Genomic DNA, 27,317 nt, shown 5'->3' with positions numbered 1-27,317 from the left:
GAACCACCAATGTAAGTGATTTGTTTTAATATTTGTAAATGTAATTCGCCGCTTTTCAATTACCATGTAAAACACTGTAATTTACTTTTTATTTGTTCTTTTAATATCATATCTGCTGGTACACATTGGTCATCGTGGATAGTACCTTCGTCACTACTGAGCTTTGTATATGCTTGCCTATCTGAGCTTTATATATGCTTGCCTATCTATAGAGGTTTCCTCCTTTTAATAATCCTATCGGCCTCTCTTTGTACCTTTTGGGACAATTGCTAGTAAATATACCTTAATATTACAATGACCTTACCACTTCAATGCACAATATTATTTTTTTATTATATATAAAGTTATTTTTAAACTTTATTGGTTTAAACTATATGTTATTTAAGTTTTTTTTGAAAAATCACATTGACCCTAAATTTTCAATGTAATTTTTCTGAATTTTTTTCCTGAAATCTCTATATAAAACCATATGTTATTATTTTTATCAAATAATATCCAACTTTTTAAAAAACGTAAGAGAGCTCCATATAAACTAAACCACTCGCATGATAGAATGTTGTCACTTTCAATTTTAATATTAGTTTTTGCCAACGTGAGGATTGACTAGAGATATTGCATAAGCTTAAGCTTAAATATAAATTATTACTATAATTTTTATTTGAGATGTAATGTATTTAAGTATCTCGTTTGAGATGTAATGTATATAATTTTAATATTTAAATTAATTTTTAATTTTAATAATATAAAAAAATATATTATATAAATTTATAAAATAAAATAAATTATATATTTTTAAAATAAACCAATTATTAATAATATATATACATATATATTGGAAAAGTGGTAAAATTTTATCATATTTAAGTGGTGAATAGATAATAAAGATAGTTATTTGCTAATTTATTAATTTTTATTATTATGTAACGAAAATTAAACTCACAATGGTTTTCCTGGTTTGAAATTCTTACTTACTAATTTATATTATTAATAAAAATTAATTTTAATTTATATTTTTTTTTGGAAAGTGTTAAAATTTATTATAATTAAATAATTAATAAATAATAATTTAGGAATATGTTAACTTTTCATTATTATTCAAAGAAAATTAGATTCCAATATGGTTGATATGAAATTGATATTTACACCAAATAACTCTATTTAGTATTTGGAATCCATTAAAAAAAATCCCGATTGTTTCTATTTTATGAAAACAACTTATTTTCTTGAAAAAATAAACTTTACACCATTTAAAACAATTTTAAATTTCACTTCGAAACTAAAATAAAATAAATTTACACTATTCTTTATCTTTTTCCCCTAAAAAATCCGTAACTTTTCATTAAATAGGAAAAATTACATACTGTAGATGCTATCGCATATGCTGTGTGTCACTGTGGACTATGACCATAAGAAAATGCTATGGAAACTGTTACCAGATACACCCAGGGCGATCTTCTATATTCCGCTGTGGAAACTATCAACTCTATTATGCTTGATTTATGCCTGTACATGAGCCACGCAGGGCCCTTACACTTAGTTCAGTAATTATAAAAAAAAATTGTATATTGTTCAGAATTTACAAAACGAAAAATAACTTGGTCAATGACAATCCGTAACTTTTCATTAAGTAGGAACAATTACATATTGTAGATGCTATCGCATATGCTGTATGTCACTGTGGACTATGACCATACGAAAATGCTATGGGAACTGTTACCAGATACACCTCGCACGGCGATCTGCTATATTCAGCTGTGGAAACTATCAACTGTATTATGCTTGATTTATGCCTGTACATGAGCCACTCAGGGCCCTTACACTTAGTTCAGTAATTATAAAAAAAAAATGTATATTGTTCAGAATTTACAAAACCAAAAATAACTTGGTCAATGACCAAACTTCTTCTGATAGATTGGATCTATATATGGCCGGTGGTAATACTGGTATTTGTTTGTCCCTAGCTGCTCCGTAATCACCCATTCGCCTCTGGGCATTAACGCGGCCTTCTTGGATAATTTGTCAGCTTTGCTGATATGCGCCCTGTAGATATGAGAACAAGAGATATTGTTAAATTCTGTCTTGAAAATATTTACCTCATTTAAAATTTGCTGAGTGTATGAATGTGACAATCAGAAATGCCATTGAACCAATTGACATAATCTTTGAGTCCCCTAAAATGTTTACTATGGTGCACTGGTGTGCCAAAGTGAAATGCATTAGATACTATACTTTATCATTACTATAATTATTTTAAGGAAAACAAAAACATTGCACTACAATTTTTTTTTCAGAAAGCCATATAAAAATAAATAATAATTAAAACCAACCTGGTCAATGGTCTATATCTTCCATTCTCATCGTTGAAAAATCGTAATTTTTTTTTTTTCTTTGAAATTTATTTCAGAGAGCCGTTTCTATCTCGTCTTATTGACGGGGTCCTTTGCCTTCCTATTGGCGTCAAAGGTCCAGCACAGGGTTTAAAACGCAGATTCCTTCGAGATCACCGATTTCTGAACGGTTTCGCTCTTAAAACTTGCGGCCAGGGCTCTCTGCGTCTTCTGATATATCTCAGGTACTTTGAAATTGGATTCCTCATCGCAATTAAGTTCAGACCAGATTTTTCTTAGAAAAATGCTGTGAAATTGAGGTTTTACTGAGAAAATCAATGCAAGATGGGGTGTCGCAGGAAAGGAAAATTACTTGCAGCATTTGTGAAGTTTTGAATGCAACGCGATATCCGGGGTTTTAAGGAAAGAAATCCGATTTCTTCTGGTTACATTCTTCCTGAGCTGTTATTATGCTGTAATTTATTATCGTTTGGGCTTTATCAGGGTTTTGGATGGGCATGCCCGGCTTTAAATATGCGTTCCGAGGGATTTTTAATTGATTGGTCTGATTTATGGGTTCCAGCCTGGTATGGAAAATCCTGAGATTTTCAATTAGTTGAGATTCCCAAGAATAGTTGAATATAGGCTTCCGCATCTTGTTTTTCTTGGTGTCTGAAGAGGGTTGGAGTGGAGGTGGCAGTTTTGGATGTACTAAAATGTTATGGTTTACTTCAGTGGGAGGCAGGTTGGATGCCTTCTCATATTGCCAGTATGTCTGTTAGCACAGGTGGTACATTTCAGACTCAAAAACCCTTTGATTCATTGAAAGACCAAGCGCTGCCGATAGCAGGATTTGATGGTGTTTTACAGGAGATTGCAAGGACTAATTTACTGGAGCAAACTAGAACAGAGATTTCTATCGGCAAGGAGAAAAACATTCCTTCTGTAGACCCCAGCAAAAAATGCAGTGCCGAAGAAGCATTGCCTAGCGAAGGGGACTGCCCGTTAGATGAAGAGTGTATTAGTTCATATGGCATCCGAAAAGGAGTAAGATATTTGGCAGCCACAGATGGTGTCGGGCTGAGTCCATCTATTACCACTGTTAATTACCGAGACGCTTCTGTTGAAGTTATTGCGGTGGATTCCTGCTTGCCATCGAGGGAACCATTGGCAAGTTCTGTCGGTCATGATTCGGGTTTCGATCATGGTGTGATGGATGGTAAACAAGACGTAGATTTTCGAGGTCCATCGCGGAGCGCTAGTTTTGTCTGCAGCAACAGTTTGGTCGCAGTGCACAAGAAGTCGAGCGGAACAGTTCTTAATGACAGCGGGAATTTGGCCGAGATGAACTGTGAACATGCAAGGAACAAAGAGGGGGCTGATATAAGTGAGGGAAATTGCAGACAGGCATTGGCTTTCGACCACTGTACCATAGAGGGCAAAGATCGATTTCAGTTTGCGGCTCTCACAAAGAGCACTGATATCGCGGGTCAAGATAGCCCTATATCAGCGCAGAAGCTTTTGAGGGTAGCCAGTGGGAGAAATTTGGTAGACATGACTCCACAGCCTTCAGGCAGTGGAAAGGCTATAGGTGTCACAGATTTGTTTGGCAGACAACCATTGACTATTGATCAGGATTCTGTGTATGCCAAAGATGCTTCACATTCTCCTGGTCCTTCTATGAGCACAAACGAGAGTCCAGTTTCTGTGCAAAAAACATTAAAGGCAAAAGATACCTCTGAAACATGTAACTGTTTGGTTGGCATGGACTCTTTACCTACAAGCAGTGGAAAAGTGGCCGATGTGAGAGAGTTAAATTCTACACTGGAGAAATCCTCTTGCAGGGTGGACACGGAAGACATCACATCAAAGAGCCGGCATTTAAATAAGGCCACAGGAGCAAGCGTAGCAGGTCTTGGAACATGCATTTCTGTTAAGACCGAAACAGGAAGAGAATCCCTTGTTTGTGAAAATGGCAATGCGCATGAGATCTATTCATTTCACAGGCCTGCTTTCAACCCTCAAGGTCAATTTTCCTTTAATAATTATCGATTATTACTAACTTCTGTATCTTGTCGTCTTCATTCTGTGGGTTTGACTAATATTTTAATTGTTCATGTTTGTTCATCAAGTAGTTCTATTGGACCTGCCATTTTAACTTGCTGTCATATTTACGTGTGTGTCTTCCTTATTTATTCGTTGTTGTTGCTCCATTCGATTAGTATGCTTACTTTGCCACTCTGTTCCATGTTAAATGAAATGAGGTTCATAGGTGAATCGATGATATGTCTTTGCATCAAATTTGTTTTCATTGTGTCTTATCACTAAGGCTTAGAGCAAACCACTTCAGGAGTTCTCAGATATAATATTATTGTGCTAGCCTTTCTTGCATGTGCAGGATGACATGTCAAACTAACCTAACGAATTCTTCAACCAAAATAGATATATCAGTAGCAGTATAAGCATGTTAGCAGGATTTAAAACTTCTACAATATACATAGCCTAAGTTGGAGCGCAGAACTTTGTTAATTCATGATAACAGGAAGATATATATATATATATATATATATATATATATATAGATAGATAATAACATATTTCTGTTTGTCCAATCCGACTATGAGTATATATAATATATGTGTTATATGTAAAAATATTTGGATGCATCCCTCTGTCCAAACCCACCCTCTATTTTGGGTTCACTCTATGGATCGGAAAGGTGCAATCCACACAAAATTATATGAGATTAGTCATGTAGGCCCATAAGTGTCACGCCATATGAACCCACAATATGTAATGGGTATGGAAGGGATGAGCACCATGGGCTAGCAAGACAGAGATTATAGTGCAAGGATGAAGAGGCAACATTAACCAAAGAATGTTACACATATTAAATAATATATGTTAAACATTTGACACGAGTTTACCTCTATGCTTGACTGTTTGTGTGAATCTGCCTTTCCTTCTTGCAAGCTCATCCTATGAGTCGAAAGGGGTGATCCATGAGGGCCTACAAGGCATGAGCCTTGTGGGGTTGTAAGGCTCATGTTATATGGGCCCATCATGACTAAATGTTTGCCATCTAGCAATGAGCCTTGCTTGTGAGTTGACTTGTGAAGCTTGAAAGTCAACTCATGCATCAACAAACAATTCTAAGCATGAAAAGGCTTGCTTATATTAGGTCCATGCTAGAGCATCTATGTATGTATTTAGCTACACATACTTATATATATAAACCTTTCACATTGACAAAGCTTCTTGTCTATCTGTCTAATTGATCCCCCCTTTCCTTCTTGTGAGCTTACCTTAGAGGCCAAAAATGCAAATGCATGTTGACCTACATGACATAAGCCTCGAGGGCTTACATAGGGCATGCTTTGTGGACCCTCAATACCCAACATACCGACCAAGTATAAGCCCTGAGGGTATGCGAGACATAATAGTCAATCCTCTTGATATTTTCAAAGGAGCAATTCTTCTCTATAACGATATTTTTGAAGCTATTCCTCTTCATCAAGATCATCTGTGGCCAAAATAATGTAAAGATAGTTTTCAACCTTTAGTACGATAGGTTTACCTTGCAACGTGTTTGAGTGGGGACCTTAGAGTGTGAAAACCCTTTGTGAAAAGATGTTCCTTCTTAGGAAAAATAATCACGTCCTTTCAAAATGGACCTTAGGATGGAAAAAATTATTTTCCCCTTCTTTATAAGTGTCCTTCAAAGTTCTTTTTTTGCTCATGGAAATATGTTTTTTTTTCCAAGGAGAACCTTGCGGAAAACTCTCAAAGTACTTCTGCATGTTCCATGGATGGTAAATGGGGTAAACTATTAGCCTTGATTATGGATCCCAACCTCATGGAGTTCAAGATTCGAATTTGCGACCTCCCCAACCTTGAGGAAGAGATCTCATGTTTGGCTCATGACTACTTGAGCTAACCCCTGTGGCCAAGTCTCAAATCAAGGATAGATATCACGATTCTCAAGTTTAGGAGAGAATAGTATATTTTGTTTTTCCTCCAACAAGAAAGTCCTCTTTTTTCCTTTACAGTAGGAAAAACCAAAGTCACCTTTTCTTTTACAGTATGAAAAAAGGTCCACTTTTTGATTTTTAGATATCAAAAATAACTTATTATTTTCAAGGTAAAAGTTCCATCACATTTACCACATTGCATTTATTCTCATATGTTCCCTCTCACCACAACTTCTTAAGAGAGCTATAAGAGAGCCTTAAACTAAATGCGAGAAATTAATATCTGAGTCTATCTTATAACCCAAAAATAAAAATTAATTAGGAGCCTTTTATTGGCGGTATCTCTTCTTTGTAAAGTCAACGTGACATTGATTTGAGGTTAGGGCTTTCTAAATTTATTGCATGTTGGAATTCAATCCCAACATAATCCCATGAGAATATAGAAATCTCCTTTTTGCAGCATTGGGTGACACACCTGTGATTTGGCCACAAAAGATGTATGAACATGGGAGTGTGTTATAACTTAACTACTATTCAAGGCATTAGGCTTTGATGGTGGCACTTGAATCATAATCGAAGTGACAAACTAGTTGTGGTAGCTCGACAAACACTCCAGGTGCCACCAACCCCTAGTTGATACCCTTATCAATAGTTAGGGTATTTAGACACTTGACCAACGATGGCACCCCCTAAAAAAATATGTACTCACTCAAGTTCTTGGATATACTAATGAATGATTTTCTATGCTTAGGTATTTATTCTCATTGACTACTTATTGACTTTTTTCTAGGATTCTCTTTGGTTATTATGGATTCCCACAGTTGATAGGATGATGTTGAATGTTGCTTATCTATTGATTAATTTGATTACCACTGGGGATTAAATGAGCATTATTACTACATTTTTCATGATGATCAAGGCTGCTGTTACCTAAGTACTAAGTACTGATCACTAATACAACTCTATTATAACCAATAATCAAGTCTGTTGTTTACTCACTTGAAATGGTATTTGAAACAATGGTGGAGTTTCTTTCGGTGGTGGAGTCTTTTCCAGTGGTTGTAGATCTTTCATTGGGGTTGATTCATTACTGGTGGAATTGGATATTGAGATGACCTTCATTATTAACGGATCTACCTTGTAATTTATGCTTCCAATTGGATTTGGCATTAAAGTAATTTGGAATGATGGATTGAATTTTTGACTAATCTGATTGCCATTGGATTAAGGTTCAAAGATACACACGTGAGAGGAAAATAATGAGAGGTAAAATAATGAGCGAGGGCATAAACAAGCCTCTTTTGTAACACCAAACATCTCTCCTCTCTTCAATAATGAGAATAAGGAGAAAGTTTAGAAGAGCCACAGGTCTAAACAAGCCTCTTTTGTAACACCAAACATCTCTCCTCTCTTCAATAATGAGAATAAGGAGAACGTTTAGAAGAGCCATAGGTCTGGTCTCAATGTGTTTGACTAATAGAAAATCGCATGGAGAAAGAAGTAGAAAAATTGCCATATTACACTCCTTAGAAAGTTAAAGATGCAGTTTTGTTCCCCATTGATAAATTATCAATGGGAATGATTTTCATGTTAGGGCGGAATGGAACTATCCAAGTTGAAGTTGAATTATCAATGGGAATGATTTTCATGTTAGGGTGGAATGGAACTATCCAAGTTGAAGCTAAGGCAAATATTATCAAAGGTTGTCATTGCTTGAAAGTTGGTTTAAAAAAGACACCCATGCTTTACCTATGTGAGCAAATTCACAACAACATTTGAGCTTGTCACACCTCATATATTGTATGAGGTTTTACGTTGTGATTTTCATCACATTGATGGGGTTTGTAATTGGTACCCATGGAGCATTTGGATGGATTTGGGGGTTACATAACTTCATGGAGCTTCTTCTCTTCTTAATAGTGGATTCTTTGATGGAGATCTTTGGTGGAGGAGATTAACTTCTCTATGTTAGATGGTTAGCGAGTGTTTTGGTGCCACTTTCATATCTTTGCTTGATGGATCACTGTTTTGACATATGGATGCTTGCAACTTCATGTCATATATTCTTTTGGAGCATCCTAGTGACTAAGTATGATGTTAATGTTATAGTGGTTTGTTGTTGGGCGGCATGTTCTACGTGGTCCTCTTTTGTTGAATGTGTAGTGGGGACATACTTGATGTTTGATGAAGTTAACACCTTTCTTATTTTTACTTTTCCTATGGTGTTTGATGTAGTGTGGTGATGCACTTTTTCTTGGTGGGATTTCCCTAGGTGATATAATCAATGGCTTTGTAATATTTCTAGATGTCACTTAGGGGCAATATGTATTTGATGGTGTACATACCCTTTTTGATGTGTATAATTTCCCAAGTTTGAGTTGAAGGGGGCATTTCATGTGTTTTCATGGTGATCTAATCTTTTCTAAGGCACAATGATGTAATAATACTTTATTAATTCTTTGGTGGTGGTGCAACCTAAGTTGATTCTAATGTTTTATTTTTATCTTGGTACCATGGTGGGGATTTGCTAGGAGATACAACTTCCTTTAGATCAGTGTAGCATGCTCTTTATAGTGAGACGAGTCACTTGCATAGAGCCCGTGGTTTCTACCCGTACCTGCCAAAACTCGCATAAAACTCGGCTACCCACATTAAACCCGTGAAGAACTGCATATGACCCACATAAGACTCGTGGAGACCCTTAAAATTAATTTATTTTTATTTTTATTTTTTTGGGAGATCATGTGGAGGGAAAAGAAAAATGGAGGCAGAGTCTTATATGGGTCATTCCTGAGTATTATACGAGTCGCCGAGTTAATAGCTAGACGAGTCTTATACGAGTTGTGCAACATCGATTGGGATTGATGGTTGACGCCGATTTCGCTTCAAGTTGCTAATGTAGTTTCATGTTGACTTGTTTCTGATGATATAAGCAGTTTTTAGAGCTTTCGCATTTATGTTGATGCTATTGTGGTCTTGATATTAGAATGTGTTGAGCAATTTGTTGAGCCAAAGTCAAAGCATACATTACAGAGAAACAATTGGCTTGGCATCTCATGATCTTGTTTTTCCTAGGGAAACAAGTAAGATAGCTTAAGACTGGACAAAATACAGACCTGTGGCACATCAAATTGTGCATGAGGACAACATTAACATTGGCAACAATATTGGATCAAGTGTTGTGATAGTTGCACAGTAGCAGAGGTAGTTCAGTGGCTGTGGAATACGAGTTCTTTTTTAATGTTGTTATAGTTTGTCATTAGATATACATGTTGAGCAGTAGTGGATTTATTTGTTGAGCAGAGAGTATTGAGTACTTTTTATGGTTCAACTAGGGTTTGATTTTTGACGAGTAGTTGTTGTTGACAACCTTGTGTCAGTATTGCAGATCAACAAAGTCATCAGATTTGTTTGATATAATTTATTATGATATTGAGCACAGGTGGATCCAATCTGAAAATTGTGAAATGTGGTCCACTGTGATGAATTGAAAGTCAAAGTCCTTAGGGCAAGTGGTGGATTTGTTGAGAAGGGTGGTAGGGTGGTGCAAGTCAGAGAGTGGAGTCTTCTTCATGTTGGAGCTTGAGAAGGCTTCAGGGTGGTAGGGTGGTGCTAGGGCAAGTTGGAGCTTGCAGGTGTTGGAGCATCCTTCTAGTTGGAGTTGGTAAACTAGGGTGTTGGAGCATCCTTTCATTCAGAGTTGATAAAACCAGGGCATTGGAGCATCCTTCCAGTCGGAGTTGGTAAATCAGGGTGTTGGAGCATCCTTTCAGTTGGAGCTGATAAATAAAGGGGTTGGAGCCTCTTTCCAGTTGTTGATGGAGATCCTTGGAAATTGGAGCTTCCTGTTGATGTAATTTTTAAAGACCTATATTGAAAGTGGTCAGTGGTTTTTCTCCCAGAAGAGTTTCCACCTAAAAAATCTCTTGTGTACTATCTTTGATGTTGTGCATTGTTCGATTGTTAAATTATGGTATGTTCTATGCTTAAGAGCAATTCACTTCAAATCTTCTTATTAGCCCAATATCAATTTCCAGTATTGCAATCACATCAACATGATAGTAAAATGCAGATAGAACATGAATGTAAACAACAGAAGACAAGCCAAGACAAGAGACACAAGATGTGGCACCAGCCAGGGACAAACCCCACTGCTGGGAAACATTTTGATCAATTCTTCTATATTCTTCAATAATTCAGCAGAGAGAGAGAGAGATAGTACAATATCACAAATATGTGATTTTACAATAGTAGTAGTGTAATCCAAATTAGCAAGGTCAAAGTTGGTCAAACAGCTCCCAAGTGACCTCAAAATAAACTAGGAGAACTCGGCCTCCAACAGTAATAGATAGCAACCCAAAACAGTCCTCAAAACATGGTCAAACAATAGTCAACATATCAGCTCCTGTAGTCAGCCCTAACCAGTCAACGTTGGTCAAAATCGTGGTCAAACAGAGGTCAATGAAGGTTGATCTGAACTGCGGCTTGCAAGATAGAGGCTCCCCACACAAATCTGTAGTCAAGGGTATCCTCACGCTGGTCAACGCTGTCCTCTAGCACCTCGGTCAACCCAAGTCAAAGTTGTTGTACCTTCCTGCGTCCTCCTGCACCCAAGTCAAAGCTGTTGCTCCTAACTGTGTCCTCCTTCTTCCCACGTGAGAGAGAGAAGCTCCTCCTACGCATACCCAAACAAGCTAGGAGAGAGAAGAGATGTGGAGATGAGATGAGTGTCATAATGCCTCAAGGTCTCCTCTACTTATATGCCACGTTGAGGTTTAGCTGGGGGTGTGCAACACTATTTTACTTGCTGGCCGACCTTGACAAATTGTCAAGAAATACAAATAAATTCATATCTCCATGAATACATGTCGGAATTGGATGATCGTTAGATCAATCCTACACCTCTCGATGAGAGGAATCCAAGAAAAATATCAGCTGCCATAAATAAGATGACCCACATGGAGTTTGGCCCTAGTTGCCAATTTTAACATGAATGGCGTTGTTGATTTATGTCTCGATCCAATGCTAATGATAATTAATGCTTTGTGAAGTTAAAATTAACTAATTGAAGTGAAATACTGATTCATCCCCCTCTTAGTGTTTCCAACATTACAAGCACCCTTTCAGATCAAGGAGGGGAATGTTAGACACCTAAACCTTAGGGATTGGGTGAATAACTTGTAAATATGTAAATAAAAGGAAATATGAATAGTTAGGATAGGAACTGTTCTTGGAAGCTAAAAACAAGGGTCGCTCTTGTTTGTTATATAAATCTATTCTCATCAATGCAGTGGTAATAAATTTCGGGATTTATTTCATTGGCTTGACAATAAGTATATTCTTTCATCTTGTGCTAGTTGAAGAATTAAGGTTTAATGAAAATTTCACCGAAGTGTTGATGTTTTGTGGCTCTAACATCTCCTTGAACAAGATTTTCATCAAGTTTATTTTGAGGAACCCAAGTGTAGCTTCATTCCTTTAAATCGCCAAAGAAGATAGAGTGACTAATTTTAAGGAATTGAGAAGCACAAGTTTGTCTTTCTCTCTCCTTGAAATCGCTTTCATCGATTTTCTTCAATAGATTAATATCCGTAGACCCCATTAACCCTTGATTGAGAAAGGCATCAATCCTATCTCTTGTGTCAATCCATAAAATAAAAAGCTATAAATCGTAAATTTTTCCTTTTATGTTTCTTGGGTAAATTAGGGTTATCTTATAACTTATAACAAGATCTGCATTTACTACCATTATTTAGCTAAGACCTTATTATCATAGGGTTAGATGTAGCATGCATTCATTCGAAAAAGTAAAAAATATAATTTTACATACATTTTTCAGCCATTAATTAGGGTTGATGTCTAGGGTTTTTATTGTTGTTATATGTGTTTTCAACCATTGTAAATTGTTGTAGGCTAGAGCAAAAATTATCTTTGTACTCCCTCTTACTAGGAGAACCCTTTTGCCACAAACTTTGCTTCATTCTTCTTGATGCTTCCATTTGCTGCCAGAATCATTGCGTTGGCAACCTTCATGATGTACTTGCAAACCTTATTTAGGAGGCCATGGAAGAAACGATTATAACCAACCAAAAATTACAAAGACAAGAGGCTCACCAAGGAAAAATAACAATAATCAAGGGAGAAAGATATGGAGTACTTATCTCTTGATTAAGGAAGAAATTGCTGAGTGCTGTAGGGAATTGTCAACTCCATCTTGATCCTTGCCTCCTTGCAGAAATCAATGAAGTCCATTTGCAATCTCATCAAGCTTGGATTTCTTTGACTTCTTCTAAGGTGGATGCTCTTCCCCTACATCAACTGTTGATGAATACTACTTTCCTTTTGTTTTTCTTGTATGAATTGTAAGGGTTGGGGTTTCTTCATCCTATAGATTCATTGAACTATCTAGACATATTAAAGGCTCAACAATAAGCTAGAATCAACACCAAGTCATTCCACATGCTATCAAGGAGATAAACCAAGTATGCATCACACAAACTCCACTTGCATCCAGCACTCCAAGTCTTTCTCTAGGGTTTCATCCCACAAACGCTAGGACTATTTCATCCAAGACTTCAATACAAGTCATAGGGTTTACAAACCCTAGGTCTTCCAACTCTTGTACCACATAAGTGTAAAGACTCCAAGACAAATACATCAATATTAAAAGCACATACTTTAATAGGTGTTATGATAGGCTCTCTTCTCGATTTCTGTGTTTTTGTGCTTCATTCATCCGGTGACTTGGAATTCCAATTAAAATTGTGCAAGTAATCAATTTTAAAGGCATTGGTCTCTAACTAACAATCTCGATAAATCTAACCAAGTGGTGTTTAATAATCATACTCGCCTATTAATATCAACCAAGTTATTAGGCCATTCAGTTGTATCTCCTTTACTTGTTGGTTTCCAACAAGTAGTTCACCTCTCCATCCATAGGGACTACCCCCCTTAGTTTGCAATTAGGAGACAACTTAAACAGAAAGGGTAGGGATTAGAGTGACAGTCCCTGCCCTGAGCGTTGTCGCTATCTAGTGTACAATTTGAGCAACAATAGGTTTCCTTGAGACTTCAAAAGGATCTATATTCCAAAACAAAGGAACATAATGGTACATAGGGATGTAAAGTTTAAAGAGGACCTTGCACTTAGGAAATTCATTAAGCATATTCCAGTGATAGAGGATGGGGAGCAGGAAGCTTTGAAGGTTGAGCCAAGGACACCACAAACATTAGTGAATTCCAGTACAAGACAATAGTATTCAATTAATGAGGAGGAGACATTAGCCCCTACTAATTATGTCAAGACACCTTAATGGTTCACTCAAACATTAAGGAATGCTAAAGAGTATCATGAGCCTCTTAGGAGCACATTTAGAGAGAGCATACCTTTGAAGAAGTTTCCAAACTATATGTCAATGATGAGATGTATCATAGATTCAAAGCCTTCCAGTGTTCAAGAAGCAACAGACCAATAGGTTTGACGAGAATCCATGATGGAGGAATGCACATCCATCATGAAGAATGACGTATGGGATTGTTACTACAAAATCGAGCAATTAAGTGCAAATAGTCACTAAGAGATCTAGATTGAGAGCAACAATGGGATTAGTTACCATTGTCACATTAGCAACTACTCCCCTTCTTTTTGTGGTTGGATACAGTTCCTACAAGGAAGGCTTCCCCAACAAGTCTTAGGAATTAAACCAAATGATCTTAGGCTAAATACCCCCTAAGGGTTCTACTACAAGATTCACCCAAGGACAAGTATGCAATATTAGGGTTTTGGGTGATTTTAAGGTGCAATTTCAAGAGAGTGAGTTTAAAGGTCTATGTGGCTAAATCTTGAGCCCTGAGTTAGACCTTAAAAAGCTCAAATAGGCACTCAAACACATGTAATCAAGAAAATACACATTTTTGTTCTAAACTAGGGTTTTAAACAACAATTAACAACATGCAAATGTCTTATAACAACAATAAGAAAACAACCCACTGTGTTCAACAATGCCAAGGTTTGTTTTTGATTTATTTCAGTTTGGCTATGGTTCTGCCCCATCTGTAGTTCTATTCGATTTGTTGTGTCCTGAAGCCTCTTAATATCGTCAGTGTGCCCATTAAACTTATTCTGGAAATCAACTAATTTTTTATTGACATCATCGGTGTGGCTAGTAACCTTATTCTCCACTTCAATCAATCTTTTATTGAAATCGGCCATTGACATTGTTGACATTGAATGAGTTTGTGGGGGTGTATATTTATCTGCCAGCTTAATTTTTTTTTTAATAATTAAATTATATATTGAAATTGTTTTATAACATAATTTTTTTTTTTGAAATAATTAGATTATATAACATATAGTTTTCAAACTATATAATATATGTATATATAAATAAATAATAAATAATATATGTTATATAATATATGTTATATAATATATAATTATTTAATATAATTTAGCTATATTTATATTATAAATATATATAACGAAAATTCAATATCGAATTTAAAATATTTAATGGGAATAAAACGGTACGACGTTTGACGGCAGACGTGGCCAAATCGAAGGTTAAGGAACAGAACGATGAGGGATAGCGGATAACGAGCCGTGGATTATTTTAGACGACATAGAATGGATAGGGAACAAAATGATGAGGGATGCTGTGCGGCAAGCGGATAGCAGGGACAACAGTCGACAATGGACAACAGGGACAGCGGACGGGGCTGATGGGAAGTATGGAGTGACCCGTATGGGTATGGGAGTATGGTCAGCGGAAGTATGGAGTGACCCGTATGGGTATGGGAGTATGGTCAGCGGAAGTATGGACAACGGTGGCCTGTGTGTGACGGTGGCAACAATTAGTAGGGACACGGTTGGAGAACTCCGTGACCTGTGCATTGCGAAATCGAGGACCAACCTGCTTTGATACCAGATGAAGCACAAAAACACAGAAATGATATAAAACATATATATTTTATTAATTAGTTGAATGATGATGATTGTTTACAGTGAGGGTCCCTGGCTTATATATTGCCATGGGCACCCTTTTGGGAAGGGCATGATCTTCTGATTGTGCCCTTTCGTATAATTAACCTAAAGTTAAATAATTAACCTAAAATTAAATAACTTTTACATAACAATGAACAATCGCTGCAATATGCAAATTCTATCCTATATGAAGTGCGGGTCCTAGATCTATGTGAGATGCAAGCTCTTGGTTACTTTTAATTATATGCCTAATCTAGATTTATATTTCTTCTCAATTATTTTGGAACTAGTCTCAAATGCAAGTTGTAGAGAAAATTCCAAAGGAAGGAGGCTAAGGCCTCATTAACGATACCTCCGGTGGAGTTCTAACCACCTAGATGCCTCTATTTCTACTAGGGATTGCCCGCAAGAGAACTGCAAGGTCACCAATGTTAAGTTGTTAATTATGAATGAGGGTCGAGAGTCCTGAAATTGTTTAGAAAAGGTGTTCCTATCTTCTTACAACCAAGTTTATGCTTGGAGGTAGATTTTAAAATGCACTTCTAATCCTAGAATGAAATGCAAGATGTGATTGGAACTTCAATGAGATTATTAAGATGATTAAGTTCTCCAACTTGAAACCAAAATGCTCATAAGGATATTCATATAAGATAACAAGAGCAAGTAAATGAAGCACTTTAGAGCAATTTAGCAATAATCTCAATGAAACAAGATAATAATTCTAGTGAAACACAAGTGACAAATTCAATGATGCACAATTAGCAAGAAATTATTAGAATTTGTTTATTGTGCTAGATAATTTCACTTATAATCTCAAGAACAAATTAGAGCACTTTATGACAATGAAACAAGGCTAGCAATTCAAATGGAAACAAAATTAGCAATTCCAATTACTTCAAGAACTAATGGGAGCCTATCAATATGTCAAGTTTCAACAAGATCTTATCTTATGATTAGTCATAATGGTTAGTCTCAATAACAAGTTATCACTTCGATCATAAGCCAATGAAGCATATTAGATGACAATAGTAACAAACACAAATAAACATAAGGTGAGATTGCTAGATACACAATGAATGCTAGATACACAATGCAATGATACAATGATGTAACGACAATGCAAGAATGCAAGGAGAAGGTCAAAGCAAGACTTATATGACCAATTCACCAGTGAACTTCTCATAATATCAGACTTATGCAAATCACCCCAGCAAGCTACTAATGTGAAAGCAGTCCCAAAACTTGAATGAGAAGCTAGGAAACACAATAGAAATTAAGCCCTTAAGAGATGAGGATTACTTGTTAGTGTTATTAGACTTATTTAGAGGTGTGTTTAAGCTTCTTTAGAGTGATTTATCTTTGATTTATGCCACTGTTATATTAGCTTCAGATCTGATTTGATTTATGCAGCAAGTAAAAGAGAAGACAAGGAGAGAGACCAAACCCTCAAGGCTTCTAGACCTTTGTCCAATGGAGAAGACAAGGAGAGAGACCAAACGCTCAAGGCCTGTAGACATTTGTCCAGTGGCTGATTTAGCTAGTCAAGGCACCAATGAGGCTAGTTTTGGCTTTGAATGCACTTTGTGAGCTTCCCAACACCTGCAACCACAAATGTAAGTCTGAAATATGATGGATCAACCACTAAAAACCCCATGGCCAAGCTAGAGAAAGCCTTTCAAGGCTGCGGCTAGGGAAAAATGACAAAATTTGGCCACAAACAAGTGAGGAATGGCCTTGAAACTTGGTGATTAAGCATCCAAAGACCTGCGACACAAATGCATTAGCTAGAAAACACCAATGGATAATGAATCAACCCTCTAATGCTAGTAGTTAGGCTTGAAAATGGTCTTAGGGTTAGCGGCCAGGCCTCCAAGGGCTAGAATGATGTAGCAAATGAATTTTTGCCCCTTGAAACCCTTATTCAATGGATGAGAAGCTTGAAAAACCAAGATTAGTCGACTAGATAACAAAATACAATGGAAAATCACTGTAAACCGTTGTCGGAAATTGTCTTAAGCCTGCAAAACAAGGAACTAGCCCTAGGAATCACTTGAAAAGACAATTTTAACCCCTCCCAGGGTTGCGGGTAGGCCTTAGAGGCCTAATTAGGGCTGTGGCTTTCCAAGAAAGGCCTCCAAGAGGTTGCAGCTAGGGCTTTTAGCCCTCAAAACCCTGCAGCTAGGCCAAATTTGGCCTCAAGCCCTTGCGGCTAGGCCAAATTAACCTTAAAACCCTAAAATTGCCCAAATAATGCCCTCAAACTTGAGAATCCACTTGCAAAACAACTTCAAAAAATTTTGTTCAAGAAAAACCCCAGTTGCAGCAGCAGAAAAGCCCTCCAGGGCTAGCAGCTCCCTCTTCCAGGCCTAATGTCCAAATCTGGGCACTTGGGTCATGTACATCTTGGTCTCCAGACCCTAGATCCACCCTCACAAGCCCAACGCACTCCCCAGAAAGGCTGAACGACTCCTCCTCAGGCTGATGCTGGCACTGAAACCCCAACATATTGGGCTGAATGATGGCTGGTCACTTATGCTTTAGATTTTCCTTTGAGATTTTGAAGTTATGTGCTTGCAAGATGAATAAATAAAGCACAAGACACAATATCTAGAAATTTCTCAGACAAAACCCAAAATTATTATTTACAAGTAATAAAAATAATTTGCAAGGGTTAGAAATAATTTACAAAATATTTACAAATTATTTACGATAATCTACAAATGATATTAGCTTTATTTAGCAAATAAAACATTATTAGCTCAAGTAGGTTTTTTAAATAATTTGATGGAGATAATTTCAAATTTTAATTTACTGGCCAAACCCTCCTACCAAAAATAAATCGTTAGATTAAAGTTTGAGGCCAAACAAGATCAATTTCTTCCCTCTCTCTGTGTACTTGGGATTTTCCAAGGGCTGGAGTACCTGTAGATCTCTATTCAGCTCAAAAGATTGATTGTTAGTTTCAAAGGGACTTAGATCTATACTTAAAAGTTAAAACCTTCAAGATCCAAAGATACCTACTAGATCAAGTGAGTAGTAAGTATGTATCCAAGATCCAACACCTAAGGCAAGATACCTGTACCAGTAGATGCTCCTACGACCAGCTATTGAAATAACAATACTCAATAATATATCAAATTTAGAGCATGAAGCACAAAAATACCAGCACATACCACGAATCAGCAAGACATAAACACGTTGAATTGAACCTCAAAGTCTTTATTAATTGCAAAATTCCAGCAGAGCTTAGCTCAGTACAAAATATTTTCAGCACCATTGCAGTTACAATGAGGAGCCTGAAAGCTTCCTTATATAGAAAATGAGAGGGATCATCCCCTCCAAGTGGAAAATAACAGCTAGTTCCTTGATCCATGGCTTGATCCTCCTCTAAAATTTTCGGACCCTTGATTAGCTGGCACAAATCTCTAAAATAATTTGACTTTCCTTGTTCACTGTACTGGAGGGGTCAAACTTTGACTTCTGGACCATGAAGGACCTCCAAAAATAGAATTGTCATTACTTGTGCAAAACAGTTCTCTGTTTGGTCCCAAAAACTCGAACTGCTAGGAAAATAGTCTTTTCTGCCCCAACAAATTTCTGGACTGGGTCCTTCTGCCTTGGAAACGAGACATTTTATCTTTGACTTGAATTTTTCTTTTGAAAATAGCCTCAAATAATTTTTTGATGATTTTTCTACTTGGAGGATAATTAATTTTCCCTCCCTTTTATTTTTTGGATAATTTTCTGGCTAATTTATTTTTTATTTTTGCTAGAAATTAAAATAAAAAAGATTCAAGAGGGGATTAATTATTTTTTCCACCCTCTAAGTGCATCTAAAAATATTTTGGTAATGGTGTTCTAATTATGAGGAACCATTCACCAAAAATATTTCCTAAATAACACTTTTACATCAAAATATTACAATATCAACCCTTAGAATGGGAAATACACATGGACATGGACTCTTGAACTCAATTAAATTCTGTGAGAAGACACATGATCTAGTATGAAAACTACATAGACTCGATAAACACTAGGACTCACCTAAGACCTTGTCAATGAGTTTCACCCTAGCTTTGGAGTATATTTGGGAGAAAAACTCTGCCAGTTATCCGTGTTTAGAAACACATAATTTGGTGAGATTAATAAACTCCTTAGGATGAAAGCTTTTGAGAAGAATCATAGGCTTACCTAGGTGTTGTTACATGGTTTAATAGTCATACTAGAATCATTTACAATAATTTTGCAGAATTTGGGATTACAATGATGAAATTGACTCAAAAATTTTGATCCACTGCTTTATACTCTGATTCTCTGACTGTTGACATGTACATGGTCAACAAAACCCACAAATAAACCCTTCCTACTAGAGGGCTCCAACTCGGTCCTCTTCTCTACAAGTATATGGATATAAAATGGACAACCAAAGATGCAAAGTGATTCACCTCTGGCTTCACACCAATGAATGCCTCCTTTGGTGTTTGGTTCTCCAAAATGTTCTGAGGAAACTTGTTTTGGATGTAGACTACTTGTGTTGCATGCTTATGTCGAAAGAAACACCAGCAAATCCTAGTCATGAACCATGGCCTTAGCAACCCCTATGATGAATCTGTTCCTTTGCCTTACAGCCCCATTTTGCTGTAGGTTGTATGAAATAGTTAACTTCCTGTCGATTCCTGCCTTTTTGCAAAAATCTTCAAAGTCCATGGAGGTATATTGTTCCCCATTGTTTGATCTCAAGACTTTGATCCTCTTACCTGTTTGGTTCTCAACAAGAGCTTTGAACTATTGAAACTTGCTAAAGATGCAATCCTTGGCCTTTAAGTTGTAGATACAAGTCTTGTCAAAGAAGTCATCAATAAAGGAAACATAGTACATGCTTCTTAAGATTGATGCCACTGACATCGATCCATAGACATCTGAATGCACTAGTTGTAAAATTTGCTTAAACCGATGCACACTTCTTGGGAAAGTAGCATTGGCATGCTTGTTAAGTCTGCACCTTGTGCATTCTACATATTGCTGAGTGTTTGACTTTGGAAAGTTGATGATTATCGCCCATAGAATAGGCAATGGCTTATGATGCTGGTGGCCCATCCTCTTGTGCCACGATTCACATGTGTTGTCACTGTTATGTACCAAGGCTCGAATAGGTTCACCCTGCAACCTGTATAGATTGACTTCCCTAAGTGCTATCTCTTATGCTGCTTTTGGGCTAGATTCCTTTGCCCTAATAGGAATTGTTGGTTCTTGAACTCTACCAAGTAGCTTTTATCATCCATGACCAAAATTGAAAGCAAGTTCTTCTTGAGACCTGGAACAAAAAGAACATCATCAAAGCATAAACTTTAAAGAATTACTTGATTGAAGTTGGAAGGGAATGATACCAACTTGTGCAATTAGGTACTTAGCATGATCAACAACCTCTACTTGAACCCCATAAGTTGTGCTCTTTTAGATTGGAAAACACTATTGGGCTTATTCCATATGCTGAGATGTGCCATTGTCCACATAACAAGCATCCCTTGGAATTGTGTTGGTACAAAGGCAATACCATCAAGAAATCCTTCACGAATTTGGTAAAAGACTTGTTCATCTGAGTTTCCACAGAGACTCCACTTGCTTCTATTGTTGCTTCCCTTTGCCCTTATTTTCATTGTTGCATTTATTGCCTTAGCGAATTTTTTGCCAAGGGTCCAGAATATAACTTATTGATGATATTGGGGGAAATATCATAAATTAAAATTATCAAGAAACTTAAAAATACAAAATGAAAATCATTGTTTGTCAAATTTTTAAACATCTAAAGCAACAATAACATCAAACACATTGCTCCATAAATATAGAAATAAAACTAATATATAAGATGTATAAGATGTTAAGTGGTACATCACATATCGATATTGAAATGTGATATCTATCTTAAGTCACAAGTCTTGACAGCATAATACAAAATCACATCAAAACAAAAACAAATGTATCTCATGTGATGATCATTATGAGGCATCTAATATACTGTAAGGATAATCGTAATGCACTAAGGTATCAAGGATTCCCTCTATCCCTTTTATGGGCAAAGGTCATTGTTGGTGCTCTTCCTCTGGAAGTTTTTGGTGGATGTGTTGAGTCTGAGCTTGAGGTTGAAGGCACAACATCTAGGGCTAAGGTAGAATCTGAAGCGAGTTGTCTTTCGATTCTTCCCTTATCTTTGAGGTGGTAGTTGCAACACACTCTCAATGTCCTCCAAATCTTTCTTTCTTGAAACTGGAACATCCTCTAATTCCTCCTCCTCCTGAACACATTCACATTATGGTCCAACCACTCAAGTGCCTCCTCCTTGATAGGCCTCTTGGTCAAAATATCAGAAATTAAAATGATCTGGAAATATATGATACTTATCTTATTGGCAAAAAAATATAAAAATGATATAAAAATTAAAAGCAAATATATATATATATATATATATATATATATATATATATATATATATATATATATATATATAAGCAACTAAGTAATCTAATTTAGATTTTAATAGTATAAGGTCTACTAATATCAATATAAGTTATATGCAATATTAAATATTTTAAAATTGAACTAAAAATCACTATATAATTTAAATTTAATAAAATATGTATACGAGTCATATATGCAATATTGTTTTTGTATAAAAAGTTATGGGCAAAGTAGAGAAAGTATATATATATATATATATGAGACTTATGTTATGGGGAAAGTGATTGAAGGAAAAAAATATAAAAATGATATAAAAATTAAAAGCATATATAAGTCAATAAAAGAGATCTAACATATCCTTCAATATGTGAACGTTCCTGAACAACAGAGAGTGATTCAGTTCACTCAATGTGTAACAGTATTCCAACAACAATTCCCACGACCATTTCAACCTCTGTGGAGTGGCAGTAGAACCTTGCAACATATACTTGTCCTATACCCATTCGATGAAGGGCATAAACAGAGGGAAAACACATCTCAGGAGACTCGTAGTCGTATCCATTACTGTTTTGACTATCAGTGCCAACAATATTTTTGGTTTTATTTCACTTCAACTAGGTAATCTAGGGTAATCTTGTAAGCTTGACTATGCTCCACTAGTTTCGTTTCTTCCTTTGTCAAGAAGCTTGCCAATATTGAAACAATCATGACATACTCCAATTATTTACCACCAGAAATTGGCAATTGTAGTTAGCTTTGTACATTGCCATCTTTTGGGTTTGCAAGGATAGATTTTGTGAGAAATTAGGAATTTGAAAAAGCTCTGTGTTAATTTTTTCTTAGGGCAGTAGTGTTCTTTGCTTTAGATAATTGCATTTTTAACCTTTCATCATACACATGAAATTCACCCCATAACATTGTTATGTCATTAGCAATTATACAGAAAGAACAGTAACATCATATCAGCGGAACATAAAGGAACATAAGAAGAAAAGCATGCGCAAAGAGGACACCAAGATTTGGTCAAAGACCAGGGAAAAACCCCACAAAGGGAGACAATTTAAAACCCTTCCAAAGTCTTCTTCTTCTATTAGATTGTCATTGAATAGTTCTACAGAGAGTTACAAGTACAAGATATCTTGAGCCCTAATATATCAAGCTCTACAGAGGCTATATCTGACTTTTTCACAACTTTGTAAGACTGCCACACAACACTGACTTTAATGGATTGCCATACTGATATAAGGGCTGAGTGCTGATTCCAATGTAGCTATGCCGAAAGTCTTTACTGAACAGAGTATATAGTGACTGTAGGATAACTATATGCAGAGATATACACAGCAGAGATATATACTTTGCTAAGATCATAATCATGAGTGACAACAAAACAACTACCCATGACCACGACTTGTTCACAACTTCGATTGTGAACAAGTCTTATTACCAGAATTTCCATATGATGCCAACATCTATAACTTGCCAAAAAAATGCCATCGCTGCATTAGGATTGTAAGAATGCCATACATATATTAATACTTCTGAAACACTGACAGTATGATGATTAGGGTTTCTGTTGGAGATAGGGTTTTTGCATATCACCTGAAGATGCCCGGGAATGTTGAATGCTGCCATACACAACTGTAGTGTCAAGTGAAATGATTCAATGAAAATAATACAACTGTAATACCAAGTGCCAAATAGAGGGAAACCACATCTCAGGAGACTCGTATCCATTACTGTTTTGACTATCAGTGCCAACAATATGTTTGGTTTTATTTCACTTCAACTAGGTAATCTAGGGTAATCTTGTAAGCTTGACTATGCTCCACTAGTTTCATTTCTTCCTTTGTCAAGAAGCTTGCCAATATTGAAACAATCATGACATACTCCAATTATTTACCACCAGAAATTGGCAATTGCAGTTAGCTTTGTACATTGCCATCTCTTGGGATTGCAAGGATAGATATTGTGAGAAATTAGGAATTTGAAATGGTTGTGTGTTAATTTTTTCTTAGGGCAGTATTGTTCTTTGCTTTAGATAATTGCATTTTTAACCTTTCATCATACACATATGAAATTCACCCCATAACATTATTATGTCATTAGCAATTATACAGAAAGAACAATAACATCATATCAGCAGAACATAAAGAAACATAAGAAGAAAAACATGCACAAAGAGGACACTGAGATTTGGTCAGAGACCAGGGCAAAACCCCACAAAGGGGGAAAAGTTAAAACCCTTACAAATTCTTCTTCTTCTGTTAGACTGTCATTGAATAGTTCTACAGAGAGGTACAAGTACAAGATATCTTGAGCCATAATATATCAAGCTCTACAGAGGCTATATCTGACTTGTTCACAACTTTGTAAGACTGCCACACAACACTGATGTTAATAGATTGCCATGCTGATATAAGGGCTGAGTTCTGATTCCAATATAGCTGTGCCGAAAGTCTTTACTGAACAAAGTAGATAGTGACTGTAGGATAACTATATGCAGAGATATACATTGCAGAGATATATACTTTGCTAAGATCATAATCATGAGTGACAACAAAACAAACTACTCATGGCCATGACTTGTTCACAACTTTGATTGTGAACAAGTCTTATTACCAGAATTTCCATATGATGCCAACATCTATGACTTGCCAAAAAAAAAATACCATCACTGCGTTAGGATTGTAAGAATGCCATACATATATCAATACTTCTGAAACACCCACAGTATGATGATTAGGGTTTTTGCATATCACCTGAAGATGCCAGGGAATGTTGAATGCTGCCATACACAACTGTAGCATCAAGTGAAATGATTCAGCGGAAATAATACAACTGTAATACCAAGTGCCAATGATTCAGTGGAAATAATTCAACTGTAATACAAAGTGCCAAATGCAACTGACAGTATAATGTCACAGTGATGCCAAATGTAACTGACTGTGATGCTGATGATGCCATGCGAATAACTGAATTGTAATGTCATGTCATACCTATAAGGAGGAATGAAATCTCATACATATGTTACAAGCATATATTATTGTAATGAAACCAACCGTGCTTCTGTGCAGAGATCGAGACCAACCATAGCATTGAGATGCCATATATATATATATATACGTAAGAGAGAGGTGCTATCCATATACACAGTGCAGTGGTGCCATCAACACAGAATAAATACGATCTTCATCATCAATTCAGTGCACGACCTCCTATAGCAGATCCAATATATGATTGGATGCCATATTCCAAAGTATGATGCGATGTCAAGAGTCATAAACGATGGCATGAAGACTGATACCATAATATGATGCCATGAGATATGCTGGGATACATAGTCATGAAGCAATGGTTTGATGCGTTGCCATGAAAAGATTCATATATATACGCTGACTTAGTCAACGGAAGATACAAGCCATATTTTCGATAGAATAAACCACGTACAGCAAGTCAAACAGCGAGCTTCTACAGAGCTATACGAATCAAGTCATAATTCTTATGAAAACAAAAACACAGAGATCCATATGCCATACAAACTTCAGAGATCACAGTGTTATCCGAACCATAGTGCAGTGTATAGAGCCATCTGAAGTACAGTGAAGTGACCTATCTGAATCCAGAGAGATCACAGAGCTATCCGAACCGCAGAGAAGTAATCCATCTGAAAATCTCAGATCCATTCCCTCTCTCGAATACCCATTTTGAAGATCAATGGTCTATTTATAGTGATTGCCGGAGGTGAAGGGATACAACTCTTGGACTCTTGGAGGAGGCCGACCTTACCTTTTAAATTTCAAATAATTTTTCCCTCCAGGGCCGACTTTGAAAAATTAAATATTTTTATTCTCTATTAATTAAATTTGTCTTAAAGTTAATATTTTGAAGATCAAGGGAGGGCTAGGGAATTTCACCCTAGCTGCGAAATTTAACACTCTGTAGAGACAATGCTCCAGATGCTTGAAACACTGACTCAGAATGGCTCAAACTTCAGTGAAAAGCTCCTGAAACACTCCCAAGTACTGTATGCCATACCTGCCCATTTAGGTGCCTTCCTGCTCCAAAGCTCCTGGGAGGGCAGAAAGACTCGGTACGGGCTCCCCAAACATTGGGAGTGGTACTTGTGCACCTGTGCAAGAATCCAACTAAATCCCCTATCAATAGAAATAGATGGTGGAACTAATACACAACACAAATTATGGCTTTAAAAAGGATCATTAGATATTTATTAGGCGACTGTTGTGGTGGTGGTGCAAGATCCTTTAGTGTCCATTGTGCGTGTTGTAAAATAACCTTCTGCTGGTACATATGAAAGTGCTTTACCTTTTACCTGTAGGTTTTGTGGTATAGGGGAACTACTGATATGTGGTGGTGTTATCCCTTGAAATTGTCCTTGGGGAATTTGGTTCCAAGGGAATTGAATGAATACTTAGGGAAGGTTCCAATGCCACCTTACACAATCCTTCTTGCTTCGAGCTAGTGCTCGCCAGCCTTGGGGCATAATCCTTAAGCCTTGGGGCATAATCCTTAATGATCTGAACTCCCCTGTAATTTTTTTTGTGAGATATGCTTGCTGAAATCTCGAAAGAGCTATGATTTCTGGTATTTAATGTCTGAAAACAGGAAGCACCATTTAGATTTGCTTGTTCTAATGTCAAATCTGCATTAATCTTTATTATTTCTGCTATAATATTCTTCAGATCTGCAATAATTAGTTGCAGATCTGGAAGTATAAAACTCAAAACCAGGAAATAAACTTGTTATTTTTACTTATCTTTGATCAGTACCTTAAATGATAAATCTAATGGGCATTGAGTAAAAGAAGAGAAAATTAGTTCGGCAGCGGATATACCTGAGGTCAATCAATCAAAAAATTTCCAGTTTAAATGATGGAAGTCATCCACAAACAAAATTGGCTTCTAAAAGAGTGTTACCTTTATTCCAGTGCTGTTAATACAAAGTTTGAAGATATCAGCTTTGTTGCCCACTGTTGGACACCTAATCCTCCAAGGGTTGGTGTGGAATGTGAGCAGTCAAAGGGAGTCCAAGAGACCGTGGAATATGGAATCCAATGGTCACTCCAATTTATTATAAATGTACATCTATGTTAATAAGAAATGCAATACACTGTTCTATCATTCATGACTGTTTACATTCATGTGTGCCTGACATGGTATCAGAGTGGGTACCTTCATAACATGCTCAATCTTGTGTGAGCCACTAGTTTTGTGGCATTTGTGTGCATTTCAGCTCTGCCATCTACTATGTTGCTGGCATTCTCAGCCTGGCGTGCAAAACACTCCTCACTGTGCACCTACTCTAATGCTCTGAAATCTACCTGGAAACCTTGGCACCCCTCAGAATTGTATTTTTTAGTATGTTATTCCTTTGCATGCGCTGCTATGTCCTGTCAGATAACAGTTCCTGAAATCTTTGAAGCTTGTGTCCGGTGGGTGTGATAACACAGCTAAGCCTCTGGCTACCTTCTCGCTGCGGAATTGAATATGCGTAAAATTTCTTAATGAATTGGGCCACCACATTCGTAACAACTGCACGAACTGGCCGCGTCCATCCACCAGG

General features: G+C 36.6%; 1 protein-coding gene across 2 annotated transcripts in view; it reads left to right on the top strand.

The window, feature by feature from the left end:
* The first annotated feature begins 2,399 nt into the window (after positions 1-2,399).
* LOC149170615 (uncharacterized) overlaps positions 2,400-27,317 on the top strand; it is a 71,068-nt gene continuing 46,150 nt past the window's right edge. Inside the window, exon 1 of one of the 2 annotated variants that reach the window (XM_089423940.1) lies at positions 2,400-4,353. In XM_089423940.1, the coding sequence (XP_089280066.1) occupies positions 3,078-4,353 (1,276 nt within the window). In that variant the 5' untranslated portion in view covers positions 2,400-3,077. The remainder of the gene's footprint in view (positions 4,354-27,317) is intronic. The other variant, XR_016258999.1, reaches the window with a different exon arrangement.

This window comes from Pinus tabuliformis, chromosome 4_2 (genome assembly GCF_031772625.1).
Source record: "Pinus tabuliformis cultivar Carrire ecotype Pingquan chromosome 4_2, CPIR1, whole genome shotgun sequence".
Classification (NCBI taxonomy): Eukaryota; Viridiplantae; Streptophyta; class Pinopsida; order Pinales; family Pinaceae; genus Pinus; species Pinus tabuliformis.
This window is presented reverse-complemented; position numbering and strand designations above follow the sequence as displayed.